The sequence below is a fragment of the Tachypleus tridentatus genome, chromosome 13, assembly GCF_004210375.1.
Source record: "Tachypleus tridentatus isolate NWPU-2018 chromosome 13, ASM421037v1, whole genome shotgun sequence".
NCBI classification, from domain to species: Eukaryota; Metazoa; Arthropoda; class Merostomata; order Xiphosura; family Limulidae; genus Tachypleus; species Tachypleus tridentatus.
This window is the reverse complement of record NC_134837.1, coordinates 81,194,386-81,212,570: the sequence shown is the minus strand read 5'-3', so window position 1 is coordinate 81,212,570 and position 18,185 is coordinate 81,194,386. Positions and strand designations below refer to the sequence as shown.

Here is an 18,185-nt window from a genome sequence, read left to right as displayed (position 1 = left end):
GTTCATGGTATTGTATTCTATTCGTGGCAAAGAACTTGGATGAGAGTGTTTCTAGAAGTTGGTTGTTTGGGATGTCTTTACAAAGGATAAGAAAGGGTGGACCATACATATTCAGTGGGGTTCATATCCAACAAACAAATGGCATGGTCACAAGAGATTGATAATGGTATTGCCTTTAAGTAATCATTTTGTTTCAGAATCAATGAGAAAGGGCTCCATTTTGCATAAGACATTACTTTATCTTGTAAACTGATTACTGGCATAGACAGGTAGAAGGTCTTGCTTGAGAGCCTTTGATATAATGATTAGCAGTGTATGTCCCTTTCCATATGATCAACCATAACTGTGCAACTGCCAAACATGCACCACACCATAACAGAAACACTGTGATATTTTGTTATGGCTTATAAGCTTACAGATGGTTGAAAATAAAAGTGCCTGGAAAGATAGCCACAAAATTTAGATGTAACCAATGATAGAGAGAGAAAAAATATTAATTCATAGGAAAAAATAACAATTTCCCAAAGTAAAGGAGGGTGTGACAGCATCTATGATGCCCACCGTTGTTAATGTACAGTACTGTCTGGAGCGAGGAGTTACTTCCATGTAGTTACCCTGATATTATGTAGCTCATGCTTTGAAAATAACTTCTGAAGGTATCAGGGCACGCTTACATTGTCCTGCAACAATGATAACTATTTGATGTGTGCCATTCTTCAAAATCACCTCTCAGCACTTTGAATCTATTCTGTTGGTTTTAGTACCTAGGCTTTGCAGTATCCTATCGTTTTCTGATGTGATTGGCAATGCACTGTCACCCTATTAACTGTTGCCGGTGGTACTAAGTTTGACCTGAAGAGTTGTCACTCACTATGGCAACCCTCTTGTCTTACAACGGTTATTTGCGCATTAGTTTATGGAAATGGTTGGTTTGTATTCTCAGGGGTATCCTTGTAGTTACTGATTGGCTGCATATTCTCAATCTATAGATTTTATTCATTCTGTTAAGTTATGGAAACATAATTTTCTACTTTCACATGTTTACATGTAGAAAAATAAAATTTAATCATTGTATTCAGTAAAACCAAAGATTTTACCAACTGATAAGTGGTCAAGCCGATCACTTCTATAACACCATCATCTGTCCTCTGATGATCAAAACCTGGTCCTGGGATCACCCAAGGTCTTGTTCCACCACCATAACTTTTTCAGTATATAAGAAAATTTGAATATTTTTAATATAATTTCTTTGAAGCTAACTACTTAAGCCACATACACTTCACTTATTATTGATAAAGACAGATTATTTTTGAAATTAATACAAAATTTATGCTATATGTATATATGATTTCATGGCTGAATAAATGTGTAAAAGTACCATCCTTGCACTATACTTTTTAAACTACTGATTCAAAACAATTAGCATAATGAGTTACCAACTCATGACATAATACAGAGGAAATTTCAGAGGTGGTAAATTTACCTTGGTATATTTAAAAACAGAATAGCATGAATACGTAGTTCTTTTAATCTGGGTGTCAAATCTTGTCCATCACACTAAAGAGAATAAATAGAAACAAAATGATGCCTGGAAGAAATATTGTTAAGAAAGTTTTCATAATACATAGGTTTTAAAAGTATTTCATATTACAAAAATTATAAAAAAAAACATTTTATGTATAATGTAGGTGAAACATTCTTTATTTAAAAAGACTGGCTGAAAAACAAGCACCAATATTCACCTTTAATAAAATAAGAAACAAATAAAAAAATACTTCTGAGGTCACTTATGGATACTGGTTAGCTGCTAAATCAGATTAACTAAAGATAAACAAATTATACTGTACACATTATGTCAATCCAATGGATTGTGATATACCATATAATAATATATTTTGGTATGTATACAATATATCATTAATATTTTGTAATGATATTCAATTTAAAAGCATTTTAAAACAAATTTTTATCTCCAAAGTATCACACATCATTTTATAATCAAATAAAAGTGTTTATGATTTGTAAAGAAAACTATCTTACAGGTTGTTTCTGTATAAAATTAATAAGGCAGGATATTTTCTGCTATCAATACCTCCAGAGTAACAAAATTACAAAGATCTTTCCATTTTCTTTGTAATAAATCCTTTCCTCCAGCCTGACCATAGAACATTTTATTTCTTAGACGGCTGTTGAACTTTTCTGGATGAGCCTCTAAGAAAACAAAAAATAAATCATTATATTTTCTATTCCATGAAAAACTGTATCAAAGTTATGGTATTATTTTATAACATTATGGATCCATTTCACGAAATCAAACTTACTCCACTCCAACTTACCTTATAATTATGGCCAATGTTATAGTACTGTGCAAAATAATGTTTACCATCTTGAGAATGTAGTAAAGCATGGTATTTAAAAAACAAAACTTTTTTTTATGATTAAAGAGACTTATAAGAAATCTAGCTTGCAACTTAACAGTTAAGTTTGTAAATGAAAATTGCATTAATAGCAGTTTTATGGTTGTACTCACCCCTAGCTTCATGGAACTCAAGAGCAATGTGAGCATCTACTCCAAGAGAAAAATAATTATTGACCACATTTAAAGGTAAGTTTTCTTTGCCTTCTTCACAAGTGAAAAGGTCCACATCTATGTTTTTTTCTACATGAAGATTCCACCTATAACATAAATGAAGTATTGCTTTTCATTCCCTGCAAACAAATCTAAATACATTAGGGTTATTAAAGATGAGCTGAATTATGTGAATTAATATTGTGTTAATCCAAGATCATATTGGGCTTAATAATTGTTATAATTTCTCTTCAGATGCACTTTTTTCTGTTGATAAGAAAAACTAAGATTTTTGTCTAGTGATATGTCTCATGAAGCACATTTAAAGATATCAGCTGTGCTTATGTTTTTTATTTAATTAATCTAATATTATTTTTATTCTTCACCAATGAACAATAATACCTAATGCTATTCTGTAATTGATGATGTTCCGACTTATAGGTTGAACAGCCATCAATCTGATACACACCATCATGAAGACTTAATTATGGCTAAGTAAACTACCTGTACCTGTTGATAACAAAATCTTGTCAAAACGTTTTACATTGGTTACTGATTCTAGCAATCTCTAAACTTTACAAGAACTTATGATGATTTTTCTGCTCTTTATATTTGGTTTATCATCAATTGTACATGACAGTAACATTCAAAATTATCATCAACTTGACTTTATATTGGCTCTAATGTTTGTCAATTAAATTGTTCACTTCTTATGTTAAAAGTAACCATTCTAAGTACTTTTTAAACTCTTTCTGAATAAAGATGGTATCAATGTCATATTAGATTTATGATATTAATCTTGTTAAAACAAAATTTTGGTATAATTGTATACTGTACAATAGGTGGTAAATTTTCTTTGTGGAGGAGCATGCATGTGTAATTAAGTTGGCTTATGTTCTCTGTTTAAGTACAGCATCCTCACCTGTCTAACTGAATAACATCTCCATCCTGGATGTTGGAAAGTATCTTGGATATAGGTTCATCTGTATAGCCCTGTGATAATTAGGCAGACATTGAATATAAAGTTTAAACCTATCGTAAAACTCATCATCAATTGAAGTTTGTCTCTCTATTCGTGCATACATAGAGAAAGAGAGTAAAATTAGTAGGTTAAAACATTTAAAGTATAAAGATAATAAATTAAAACTTGAACTAACTCATAAATACTGTAAAGATCAATTGTTATTAGAGCATCATGGATGCTAGAATGTTTCCTTGACAAAGAAAAGATTTCAGCCATATAGGTGTTTAAATGATTTTACAGACATTTATGAATTCAGTATTTTGAACGGTTTTTAATAACACTCATAATAACTTTTGAAGAGAATCAGAAAGAAATGACAGTTGGTAATATTGAAAGTTTTGTGACTTGAAGGACAAAATTAAAACTTTAGTTAGTATAAAAGTCACTTATTTAACTTACATTATCTCTAAACATCCAAATAATAGGATGGATTCTGTGATGAAAACATTGTAGTGGGAGTCAAGTTGTATTGAAACACTTTTGGAAAACTTCCATTTTCTTGTTCAGAAACGTAAAACTAATTTATAGAGTACCTTACCAATAATAATATTAAGAACATGTTTGTGAAATACTAAGGTTTTTCTTCTTCCATAATGACTATACAGTGATATGTTCAGAAGTAAGTTTCTAATACAAAAAAAAATCCTATGATAACACCATGAGGCATATTAAACACAATGGGGTTAATTTTATAAAATCAAACTTACCCCACCCCACCCTAAAGATCTTGCTAAGTCATTTCCTGTCCCTAATGGAAGTACAGATACAGGAGGAGAGATGCCAATTTCATCTAGTATGGACAACACCCAACCAACTGTGCCATCACCCCCACAGGCCAACACTCTCAGGTTAGGAACCTTTTTGTACAACTCTAAGCTGAAACACAAGAACTGTTTACAACATTTATTCACAATTATATTGTAAGTCCTTATGAACTTTAGTGGGAAGTATTAAAAATGTTCTTAAAGTATGAGAAAATGTATTTTCCAATAAATGAAAAAAGCAAAACAAATACTGTTATAATTGGTATGATAAATACTTATGTTAAACAAAACTTACAATATCGTAAGCACAACACACACATACAACTTGAACTAACTCGTTATATAATTTGCTGATGTCCATCTTTTTTTTTGTGGCTTCAGGTTGTAATATGTATATTTTAAACAACTGTATAGCGTATTTGAATAATTCTACTGGTCTTCAACTTATTACAACCTAAAAGTCTATTTTTTTATCATTCTAGAATATCGTAAACACAATACACACATACGACTTATTCTACATGACAATGATATATTGCCAGATTATGCCAAAACATTCTATCAATCTATGTGAGTGTATTTGTATGGAATTTTCAACTGTTTTTATTATAGAATCAACAAGAATTCAGGTGCATGAAATATTTTTATGCAGTATGGGTTGTCTGCCAGGAATATTGTCAGCAAAAACTGTCCAAAATATTTTAAACATAACTGTACTTCAGATGCTTCTTTGTACTGATCTTTAACTGTTCTGATAATTTTTTATTACTCAGAGATTACAACTATAGATGGATGGAAAAATTATATATTATGAAGAAATTATTTAATAAGTTGATACTTTTGTGCAAAGGTGGAATAATAGTTCGTATTCTTATATTTGAGAATAATAAATTAAAATCTTACCAGATTAATAAAAACTTCACAAGGTTTCTTTTCCGTATGGTAATAGAGGGCAGGACCATCGTTATTTTTATCCACATCTGTGCTTCAACGATATATTTGGATTACAGGATAGGTGTGAAAAACAGTGCGGCAAAAAATGATAATAAAAGTACGCAGCATACAAATTAAAATGTGTGATGGTTTGTATTACCACAGTCCGAGCTACAGAAGGTAGAAAATCGCCAAACTATCACTTCTTTTAATAACACACAATGTGTCCTGCAGCATGTTGCTTAGGCCTCGTAGCACACTACCGTATGTATTGATTTAATTTAGCTTAAAATTATATATTATTTTAAGTAAACATTATACAGTTTGCGGATGTCCATCTTTTTTTTAATGGCTTTAGGTTATAATATATATATATTTTAACAACTGTATAACGTATTTGAATAGTTCTAGACTTCTAGTAGTTTTCAACTTTTTACAGTTTAAAGACTTTTCTGTTATCATTCTAGTGTCTGTATAAACTGAATAAGCCCAAGTACAACTAACCCTGGAAAGGGTCCTCCTTGTGTCAGGTCAAACACCTGACGTGGATTCAGTAACCACTGAAACTTCTGCATCAACTTGGCACCTTGATTACTACCGCTCTTAGGGTTTAAAAACACCAGTAATGGCTTTGATGTGACAGATGGAATGGGCTTAATGACAAAGGTTTTTGTCTGCTCTTTATCATCCTGTGGAAAAAAACAAACAAACAAATATATATATATATAATATTAAAAGGACCACCAGGTTCGGAATATTGCATTTTAAATATGTTTTGTTGGTTGGAAGCGTTTTCGCAGCTTAAACTGTTCTTCAGCCAACCCAATTAAACACAATACGTAGTACTGTTTCAGCAAAATCAAAGTGTTTGTACAATAAATACATCCCAGTAAAAAATATTTTAAGAAAAACATAAATTAAATGTATGTGATTTCAAATCCAAGCAGTGTAATCTTATAAATAAAATAAATATATGTATATTTTTATGTAGTCTTTAATATCCATAAAAATAAGATGAAAATAAAACATAACTTAATCCTTAAAATATTCACAAGTTTTTTACGAAAACGTCAAATTACTTCTACATTTTGTTATGAAATAATTTTCACATGACATTCTTTGCTGAAAATCAAAATAGATAACAGTGAAAGGAAAGGTTTGATTCAATTTCGCGCAAAACCATCCTTAATTTATCAGTGACAGACGAGAGGGCCCCTGCTGGGATAGCGTTAAGTCTATGGATTTACAACACTAAAATCTTGTGTTCGATTCCCTTGGTGAACACAACAGATAGCCTGATACGACTTTGCAATAAGAAAAAAAACACACACACAGACTAGAGATAAGCATCACCGCTCACTCTAGGGCTGCTACTTTACCAATGGAAAACAAGATTAATCATTACATCATTACGTCCTCACGGTTAATGGAGCAAGCATGTTTAATGGGACGGCGATTTGAACCAACACCCCACAAATTGTTAGTCGAGCGCCCAAGATACCTGACCATGTCAGGCCAAAAAAGAAAGGTTCTTGTAATGTAATGTAATGTAATGTAATGTAATGTAATATAATATAATATAATATAATATAATATAATATAATATAATATAATATAATATAATATAATATATATTTCATATTTTGGATATTTCTGTACAAGTGCATAAATTCAAGTGGAAATTGTTAAGAATGCATAAGCTCTGTATTAACGTAGAAAGAAATATGCTCCGCACTCTCAACCATACAAATTTAACCCCTGTTTTCATGATCGTATTTTTGTTTCTGAAAGGATGGGGCAACAACAGCTGATTAATTGTGAAATAATATGTTTGAAATGAAAATAAGTATACTTCTGCTCCTCTACAATTTCAAGTAAATGTTTTTTTCGAGTTTGAGACATATTGATACTTCTATTATTTGCAGTACATCACGTTTAATATCTGTTTTAGCGATATAGAAATTTTTAAAGCTTTCCAGTTATTTAGTTCCTGTAGTATAAATAGGACAACACGTGACTCAGAAAGACGTTGAGATTGCCTTGTCATAGTTGCTTTGTTCTCTAGAATAAGTATTGTATATTATGCTGAAGAGGATAGTGTAGTTGTACATCTGGAATGAAAGAATTAGCGATTGTTGTATCCTATACGGGTCGACGTGCCGATCTTCTGATGTTACAGCCAACTGAAATTAGAGAGAAGATGCTGTTAAGAGGATAAAGAAGGCGAGTTTACATGTCGAGTTCAGTCCAATTTTATTAAGAGATCGTTATCGTGTTTAAGTTCTACGGCAATCAATACCGAGATAATGAAAGCTATGGAACTTAGTAAAGATTCGAATGTGATTATATCTGCGTGAGCTTATATGTTGCATTTTCTTTTGTTTGTAATATTGTGTTCATTTTAGTTAAATATACCCAGCCGTGTTATTTCATACACGCAAAGCAGACTCAGTTATCAGATTTTCAACTACTCTCCTTATTTTTAAAGCGAATTTATTCGCTGGTTTAACTAACTGAGATTTGTTGAAAAAACGGTTTTTACCTGAAAACACTACTTCACCACCAGGATGTGAACCTGCAATTTGGAATCACTGCTATAAAGGATCTTCCAGTCTCTTAGTGGAAAATGAAAATAGCTGCATGCTATTCTCCTTCACGTTCCGAGAGATCCTTGTCCACAATTAGAACATGGTTACTGAAATAGTTTGTATAAAGCTATCCCATTATTCGCCATTTTATACGAAACTAGACCACATACTTGCCACAAGCAATAACATCCTTGGCGATATACAATGTTAGTGTCGGGGGCTCGATTCTCCAAGATGGGCATAATGCAGATAGTTCACTATGTAGTTTTATGCTAAAACAACAACATTTTTGGTCGTTTTACACTTTGATGTTCCTGAATTAAAGGTATTATAAGACATAAGTAAATCACTTCCATAGAACCAGAGATTTCAGGATCTGTTTGAATGAAAGTTTAGTGTTGGAAGAAATGCAGAAGAGACGAAAAATAGTGTACATACAATATTAGACTTGGAAAAAAACATGGCACATCACAAAAGGACTTGACCATTTCAAACTGGAAGTTAATCTCTTTGAAAGTGCCAATATTACTCTCGCACTGCACATTCTTTCTGTGGCTGACCAGAAACGAACTATGTCTTAAGAATCCAGAACTACTCCAGTTGCATGTAATTGTGTTATGAAATAGTAGACAGCATCCTTAATTGAATTATGCTGTAGAAAGTAACGCCTAACGATGAACTTAGCACTTGACCTCAACCAAATATAGGATATTTCATATCAGAACCTAGAAAAATACAAACATTTTGTGGATTTCTTTTTTGCAGATCTTTTGTGCATATAGTCACATATAACTTTGAACCAATCGTCAACTCTTCGACTAATCATGGCTGAGGAAATAGTAGAGCTTTACGTGTGGAAAGCGTTTTTGGGGCAAGAAGTCACAAAGCAGAAACCATCGATTTATAGTTCAATTTCACTAGCAACTAGTCTCCGCCTGTTAAGGCGTTCGACTCGTAATCCGAGGGTCGCGGGTCCGAATCCCGGTCGCACCAAATATGCTCGCCCTCCCAGCTGTGGGGGCGTTATAATATGATGGTCAATCCCACCATTCGTTGGTAAAAGAGTAGCCCAAGAGTTGGCGGTGGGTGGTGATGACTAGCTAGCTGCCTTCCCTCTAGTCTTACATTGCTAAATTAGGAACGGCTAGCGCAGATAACCCTCGATTAGCTTTGCGCAAAATTCAAAAACAAACAATCCGCCTGGTGAAAATGTGTAGATATGAAATATATGCTATTAGAAGAGTAAGTTATATCGTGTTACCATTATATAAGACAATGGTGAGCTCGATTCACAACAAATCCTTTTTTGGATAGAAAAGTGATAACTGAAAAAAATATTAACTAAAACGTGATTTATGAAGGAACATTAAATAACAAACAAAAGAAAAACATGGCTGTTGGAACAAAAAGACGTGGCTGATGGAAAGCAGGTCTCTCTGACGTTTAATATTGAAAATAAAAGAATTAAGAAAATATGAATATTAACAGAGAAGTCGAGAAACTGTTAACTATTTCTGTTAATGCCGACGAAAAGACTGTTACTATTTCTCAGTAAGCTTTCTCAGAAAATGAATGTTTCCCAGGTAACTACGAAGCTACCAAGGGATACGAGATGGGAAAGTAGAAATGACTCTGTTCGTGGACGCTGACACTAATTAGGAAATCCACATCATGCTTTAGTCTCAGGGTATCTCTCGAGCTATTCTGCAAGTACAATAAAAAAAGTGCAGGATTGAAAAAGGCTTTAGAAAGATAGTGGTAGATGTAAGGAAGTTTCCAGAAGACAGAGGAACCAAGGAATAAGTTCGTTTACGATAAAACGATCCTGTTGTTTGTTATTTTAAAAATGGACATATCCTTAATCCACTGCAAAATTTAACGTTATTTTATTTATTTAACAAACCTAGTTATTATGTTTTTCTGTATTACAGAAAACGAGCTTACAGGGTTTGCTGAAAGAATGTGTGGAACACCAAGTCATCTTATATACCAGTGAGACAACTGATGTCATTGAATATTAACTATGTTGTGAATCGCAAGGCCTTTCATGGACAATGGCTGGAATGAATCCGAACAGAGTATTAAAACATCTTAATATTATCCCAACACCTCTGTTGCACTGAGAATTCTGCTAATTATGGTCATTACCATTTCTAGCAAAGAAAGATGCTTCTTCAATCTTGAATTAAGTAAAACTATCTGAAGTTTCGATCCAGAATAAAAATGTGCAAACTGAATTTGAAGTAAACAGAATGTAATTCTACACCAATAAGAGTTATAAAATGGAAATATCTGTAACTATTAAACTTGAACTGGTACACCAAACCAGGGTTTTTTGAAAAGATACTCATACTTGGTAGTAACATTCACACCTGTACTTGTAGAGAGGTCTTTTATGATTATTGTACTGTATTGTCGTGTATTGCGTATCACTTTTAAATAATTTATGCCTTCTACCTTGATCACTTTTAATACCAATAGAACTAGTTACATGTCCAAATTCTGAGTTTCTGTGCAGCTCCTACTGAAACGGCCCCGGCATGTCCAGATGGTTAAGGCACTAGACTCGTAATCCGAGGATTGCGGGTTCGAATCCCCGTCACACCAAACATGCTCACCTTTTCCGCCGTAGGGGTATTATAATGTTACGGTCAATTCCACTATTCGTTGATAAAAGAGTAGACCAAGAGTTGGCAGTGGGTGGTGATGACTAGGTGCCTTCCCTCTAGTCTTACACTGCTAAATTAGGGATGGCTAACGCAGATAGCTCTCGTGTAGCTTTGCGCGAAATTCAAAAACCAAAACAAACCTAGTAAAACGTGAAATTACCATTCAGTTTGTCGTATGAAATAATGTTCACTAGTTGGAACCTCGATTTTTACTATTTTGTTACGTGGCATTTATTTCCCACTCCTAAGCATAGGGTGATTAACTGTACTTTAAAAATTTTCTGGTATGGCATTGTGATTTGCTGCGTAACAATCACTTACAGTTTAAACTATTAGCACGTGACTGTATCCTGGTCCAGTTAATTGCCTTACAATAGAGCTGGAACAATCTTGTAAGAAATATATGCATATTAAAATAATTTTGTTTTCTGTTTTCATAATTATGTCTAAACATGACTAGGACTAGAGTCACGACTGTATGTGTGAGCGTTTGGTAGGGCGAGAGGTTGTTTGGTAATGATATCTATTAGAATTAGATATGCATTAAAAGTCAAATTTTTGGTTTCGTTTCTCGATTCCTAAATTGAAGAAGGATCGTAGGAATATATTTCAAGTTAACGGATCAACTAACACAACTTGTATCGTTTAACAGTTACCCTCCATATTAACACAAAATAAAGTTCTCTGTCCAAATTATCTTTTGTGATTTCTAGATGAAAGCCAATATAAATAACCGCGAAATTCAATTACAAATGTGTAAAAGGTCAAAAAGTTGTTCATAAAATTTATTTTTATATTGTTAATTTTGCGTCACTACATTACTATCACCATGATCACACTTTTTTTTCTAAGCCTATTTTGGCTGAGGCAAGAACCCACCGAAATTCCTTACAGTGTTATCAATTTCAATTTTATGTTTTAATTTTGAACAAAATAAATAACGAGCTTGTGAGATCGCTGAAAACCTTAACACACTGTATGTAAAACATGGGTTAAACAGCTAGATCAGGAACTTTAATTAAAGTTCAGCGCAGATGCCCTTGACTCTGAACTATTTTTCACAAAGAAGGAAGACAGTCAACAGAACTAGCTGATTTGCTTTAACTATCGTAACGTGCACACAAGTGAAAGTGTCGATCGAGTACGTTAAGCTTAGCGGGAGTCCTGAGCCTTTATGACCAAAGGTCTAAAACGCTATCTAGACCTGGCCTGTCTTAGACACAAGTGAAATTGAAAAAAATAAATAAAATCAGATTATTCCTCTGTTCCTACCATGCTGCTTGCCTTAGTTAATTGACCCACTTATTTTTGTTTATCACAACAACACTGAAACTTAAAACTGGGTTGAGGATAATAAAAAAATATCGTGAAAAAGCAAATATATGGAATAATAACATTACGGTATTAAAACCTTAGAGTTATTCTCGGAGAAGGATTCTTCTAAAGATGCTGGAAACGATTCTACAAATTCACTGTTAAGTTGTCTCGGAATCATTAACGCACGAATCTTTTAAAATCAATAGCTATGTAAGCGTTAAGTGAGATGTTTAAAATGACAGTGGATGGAAACAGCTATGAAAAGTGAGAGAAATGAAACCAATTCACTCACTAAAAACGGAAAGTGTTTGCGGTCTGGTATTTATTTACGATTAATCTTCGAAGGTATTAACATAAAAGGCTGGAATATTTTGCATTTGAAAATAAATTAATAAAAAAAAACGAGTTGGTGTACTTTGATTTTTTTCACCAGATCCAACAGTCAAACTGTGGTGGAGAAGTGGTAATAGAAAATTTAAATAATTATAATAAACATTTATCAGGATTTATTGTAAAGACTTTTTACCATTACCATACAAATAACTGAACAATAAATTATTCGCAATTTATCAACGGACAAACAAGTAAATTAAAATTAATCAGGAGTTTTCCTCTCTTTCCACTAAAATGTGTATAAATTCGGTGAAGAAAAGAATGAATCCACGATTTGGGAAAAGATCTAATCCGTTCTATGATTGGCTAACTCATCTACGTCATTCATATTATTTCTGTTCTTCATTGAAATTACATGTTTTAGTGAGAGGGAGAAATGTTAGCAATTAATGATAAGCATTCTTAAAATGACCAATTAGTTTCTATGTGCTTTTAAAAACACATTTTTCTCAACTATTTACGCCCATGACGTTTTGGTTACTGGGTTACTAATTAATATGCGAGTCACATAAACAATGTAAACGAAACACTATGAATTATGCAAATAATTCAACTAATAATGATGAAGTTTCCTATATTTTTACATAGAAAAATAACAATTTCTCCCAATACGTTTATCTACGTCTTTACATTGAGTTTTTTAACTGGCTAACCCCCACCCCCCTGAAAAAAAAAGCTCAACGTGATACAATGTGTAGGAGACTTAACAGTTACTTCTATGTTCTACTATACATAGTTACTGAAAAGTCCCCTAGTGGGTAATTTGCAAATTAGTTTTAGATTTACAATGTTTGTTTGTTTGTTTTTTGAATTTCGCACAAAGCTACTCGAGGGCTATCTGTGCTAGCCGTCCCTAATTTAGTAGTGTAAGACTAGAGGGAAGGCAGCTAGTCATCACCACCCCCGCCAACTCTTGGGCTACTCTTTTACCAATGAATAGTGGGATTGACCGTCACATAATAACGCCCCCACGGCTGGGAGGGCGAGCATGTTTGGCGCGACGGGGATGCGAACCCACGACCCTGAGATTACGAGTCGCACGCCTTAACACCCTTGGCCATCCCGGGCCAGATTTACAATGAAAGAAAGAAACAAACAAACACAGCAAAAACAAGATTATATTCCTCGCCGCGCACAGAGTGTAGATATCTCATAGTGTATTTCTGTTTTAAGAAAACAACAGTTATTTACTTAAAACTAATTGGAAATTAATATTTTTGCTAACAAGGGTGAGTTTTTTTTTATGAAACCTACAGATTCTATGAGTGCATAATATACACTGTAGTAATATTTGACGACGCGTTAGCATATACCTATATTTTATTACCCTCATAATTTACCCTACCCTTACTTTGGATACCTAAGCCATGCCACTGTATATATTTGTTCTTCCTAGCTATTAAAAACTGTAAAACCACACGTACGAAAAAAAAGCCTTATGCAATAATAATATTCATGATTTTAAACTGTTATCAAGTCGCTTTAAGTTTCGTATATTCATCTTCTATATTATTTTTACCAACTTACCTTAGTCCTGTTCTGATGTTAATTTACAGAAGAACACATCCCAAGGGGTTAAAAGCCAACTAAGAAATTCGCAAGTGTTTTGTGAATTAAGTTCACTACAATTGAAAATAACGTTTAAATTAATTACTCTGTTTAATGTAACGTTAAATGTTTTATGTCACTTTACAAAGTAGAATTATGTAAAAATAACATACAATTAAAAGTTCGTTGATTACATTAAGAAACAGAAAGAAATTTGAAATCAAATTCACTTTAATTTATCTAATAATTGGTTTTAAAAAAACAACAGCTAGAGAACCTTATGATTTATATAACTTAGGTGCTTCTATTTAATTGTGATAAAGACGTGTTAAATCAACATCAGAATGAGACATATAATTAATTATAGTTGTACTTAAAGACATTCCAGTGACCATCTCATTTTATGACGCATACCAAATAAATCTACATTATTCCACACGGAGTCGAATTTAGATAACTTGTTGATTTGAACAACAAGGAACAACAGAGAACAGAGTATCTCAGATAGCAGGAAACAACTGTAAAGAATTTTGTCTAGGATAATTTCACACAATTATATTACGCGTTTATTTTAAAAAGTTTCAATATTTATACACATTAGTAAATTAGATTTTGAAAATACTTATATTATTCAACAAATTATGTCAAAACTTAAGCCCAGAGTTCAGAAAATTAAAAATATATTTACTGTGAATATTTGTGTTTAATATGAAAGCTGATTTACTTGAAATAAAATTATCACAGGATGTAATTGCAGAGTTTTTATACTGAAGCATCCTTTTTTTATGCGTAACATTTTCTGTGAGGCCTGGCATGGCCGGGTGGGTTAAAGCGTTCGACTCGTAATCTGAGGGTCGTGGGTTTGAATCGCTGTCGCACCAAACATGCTCACCCTTTCAGCCGTGGGTTCGTTATAATGTGAAGGTCAATCCCACTATTCGTTGGTAAAAGAGTAGCCCAAGAGTTGGCGGTAGGTGGTAACTTTAGTCTTCCACTGCTAAATTAGGGACGGCTAGCGCAGATAGCCCTCGAGTAGCTTTGCACGAAATTCAAAAAACAAAAAAAAACATTTCCTATGGATGCTCAATTGTGCAATTTTTCTTAGCTTAGGGTCATTTTTTACTGTTAGCAGTTTTTTTCATAAAAACTTGTTTAACATAAAGTGTCAAGGCTATTTTTTGTTCTTTCGTCGTAATTCAAAATTTTAAATCTTCATTTTTAATACAAGTGTACAAAATGCACCCTACTCATCGACCAATGAAGTCGCAACTAGCTCAGTAGAACCAATCGTGTGGTTAGATATAAGAAAATATGTTATTCAATTAAACCAATCTACTTTTGTGCGTATGGTTTCAATAATACTTTGCTACATCGTGCACTAGGTGACTTATAAAGTTTGTACAGAAATAATGATAACGAATCATGCTCTAAAGTTCAGCTATGTCGGATGTCATGTGAAGTTTGGTTTTAACAAGATAAGTTGAATATAATATTCGTAATGGCAAACTAAAAATACTTTGAAGAAACTTCTAATCAAATATGGTGTAATTTGTACCAAATGCTTTAAAAAATACTATTAATCTAAGCGTAGAGTGCTTAATTATGCCTTCCCTAATTTATAGGTGATACGCTAGAAGAAAGGCAGCTAGTCAACAATACCCACCACTTTCTCTTGGGCTGCTATTTAACAACTGAAAGTGGAAATGAAAACCACATTATACACCCCCACCGCTGAAAGGGAAAGTAAGCTTGGTGATGGAATTCGAATTCACGATCAACAGGCAGGCATACAATGAGTTACTTATATCAGTCTTGTAACGTGTGGTCATGCTGATATATTAGCAGTAAGGCAGGTGTTGTGCATACATATCGACAGTAAATTGGGTCCTGGTATTCAAATTTCATAATGGGCACGATTAGTTTCATAAAACGAACTTTCAAATCTTGATGCGCCCAAGAAGATACCACAGTTATCGATAATACATCAGATGAGTCAGACAACGACTGAAGATAGAACATAAACACTCAGTATACACGGTGTAGTAGATGTTACATTTATATGGGTGCATATATAGTTTTTCACCATTTGTGAGATAAAATGAACACAGTAAGTGAATATTAAAAACATTTGAAGATTGTAAAAAATTCACATTATACAGACAGCTTTTCTTTGTCTTTACTTCTACTTCACCCATTTTCAAATAATTTCATTTATTTTAAATAATAACTCTTATACCCCTTTCACAGTATTTAAAAAAGTAAAAAAGTAATTTTTAATTAAATTAGTTGTCCGTGAGTTACTGAAATAATTTAGAAACTTCATTTAAAGTTGATATTCATTCGTTTATGAGCACTTTTTTATTATGTGTGGCAGCAGGATAAAAAATTAAAGAACTAAAGCCTCATAATTAATTAATAACATTCTATTGAATCTAAGATGTTCTAGATCTAATGTCGTTTTTAAAATAGTTAAAAACTTAAAATAATAAATATAATTATGAAACTATTTGCAAACTATAGCATTTTTCTTATGAAATTTCAGTTCAGTAGAAGCCTATCGCAGTGAGCTGTTATTTTTACATGAAGTGCAATGCAGTCTTTTCATTCAACATAAAACAACACATATTTCCAGCAAAATATATCATGACTGAAGTAAATGCACTGACGTTAAAGGTTTACGTTGTGTTAACGAATGTTATCTCTTCTGTTAATGCAAGTTGAAAATGGTACGTAAAGTGTCGTTATCACATAGAACACTGCTGTCGTTAGCCTATTTCACAGCGTCTCAAGACCCATCTATCAAACGATTTCTATTGGAAAGCAGTCACGTCGGCGCTGATAACGTTAGCCCTAACCCTAATGTAGAGACACCTGGTGCTATTGCATTAATTAAATCCTTGTATGGATTTTCTCTGAAATTAGTATAATAGTTACATATACGAACACACATACACGAAGCTAGAGAGAGACAGAACTATTCATTGTGATTAATATCAATTTTAAATTATGTGATTTAAATACTTTGTTTAATAAACTGATATACATATATTTACTTTTACCTACTTACAGGAAACGGTGGTTATAAACAGATTAATTTTATCGATATGTTTCAGAGCAGCATAATTATCAAGAGAATAATTTCCGTATTTTATCCTTCATTAATCACATTTCTATTTAATTAATAATTTCCATCTGTACAAAACTAGAAATGTATGAAGTGATAGGAAAATTAATTAATATTTATCATTTATAAACAAACACATGTTTTGAAAAAAATCGTGTTAATTTTTAAAGTAATAATAATAATAATATGATATCTAAACCTTGTAAGGGTAATTACAAAACATCAGATCCTACCTCCTTTTTCAGTTTCTTTTTTGTAGATAAGCGTTTTTTTGGTGATCTGCGCAGTGAAGACTTGAAAGATCCCTATAGAGGGCAAACATGAGAAGTGACAACTTTATTAAAAATACCTGCAACACTACTATATTGAACAGTATAAAAGCTGTACTGATCCACAGTTCTAATTACAGAAGTTTATGAAAAATCTAAAACAAGTATTCCTCAATGGATTGAAATAGGAAAAGAAACACTAAAACATTGATTTGGAGATACACTGCGTTCCTGTAGGATGTTTCTCTAAATTTTACTACAGATTATTTTACATTTTTAGAACACTTTTTCCCCCACAGTTTTAAAGAAATTTCTATTTTCACAAAAATACCTTTAACAATGTTTTGAATTAACGATAAAGAACAATAACTGACAAGACTGCACTTAACACGTTATAATTCAGGTAAAAATTCTTTGCGTGGAATATTTCAATAACTTTCGGATATCTTATCTATAATACGCTTTTCAATACTGTCGTCATGTTAACAATGAGATTGAGGGTCCATATTATCGTGCATAGACACTATTTATTTCATATGATCTTACAGAAGAAGAACCGCGTGTTATAGGACAGGGGAATAGTTTTAAAACATTCCTATGAACTTAAAATTTCTCATTACGTAATATCGCAGACAATTATTAAAAATATCTAATGCATTATTCCATATGATTATAAGTTTACAAATTATCAAACCACTAATGGTGGCAAACTTTTTCACTATAATTATTGCAACATTTCATGAAACGTGAGGTCTTGTTAAGCGGTTCGTATTTTCGAGTCGCTTCAAGGTAAATATCGACACATCAGTATGATAGAAATGATTAGTGACAAAGTGTTATTTAACCTTTTGAGTTAAATGGGGCAGAACGATTGAGGTACAGAGTAAATACAGGTACATTGAACTGATAGAAAGAACTAGTGGCTCAATGTTCAATATATTTTGAAGTTAAGGAAAACGTGTTAGCTTTTTTGGTATAAGGTGTTTA

General features: G+C 32.6%; 1 protein-coding gene across 1 annotated transcript in view; it reads right to left on the bottom strand.

The window, feature by feature from the left end:
* Positions 1 to 18,185, bottom strand: part of LOC143238394 (diacylglycerol kinase zeta-like) — a 196,345-nt gene that overhangs the window by 35,279 nt on the left and 142,881 nt on the right. Inside the window, exons 10-17 of the mRNA XM_076478560.1 lie at positions 17,163 to 17,234; positions 5,795 to 5,979; positions 4,301 to 4,469; positions 3,492 to 3,562; positions 2,531 to 2,676; positions 2,093 to 2,211; positions 1,484 to 1,557; positions 1,098 to 1,203 (exon numbers count right to left, since the gene is read on the bottom strand). Of these exons, the coding sequence (XP_076334675.1) occupies positions 1,098 to 1,203; positions 1,484 to 1,557; positions 2,093 to 2,211; positions 2,531 to 2,676; positions 3,492 to 3,562; positions 4,301 to 4,469; positions 5,795 to 5,979; positions 17,163 to 17,234 (942 nt within the window). The remainder of the gene's footprint in view (positions 1 to 1,097; positions 1,204 to 1,483; positions 1,558 to 2,092; positions 2,212 to 2,530; positions 2,677 to 3,491; positions 3,563 to 4,300; positions 4,470 to 5,794; positions 5,980 to 17,162; positions 17,235 to 18,185) is intronic.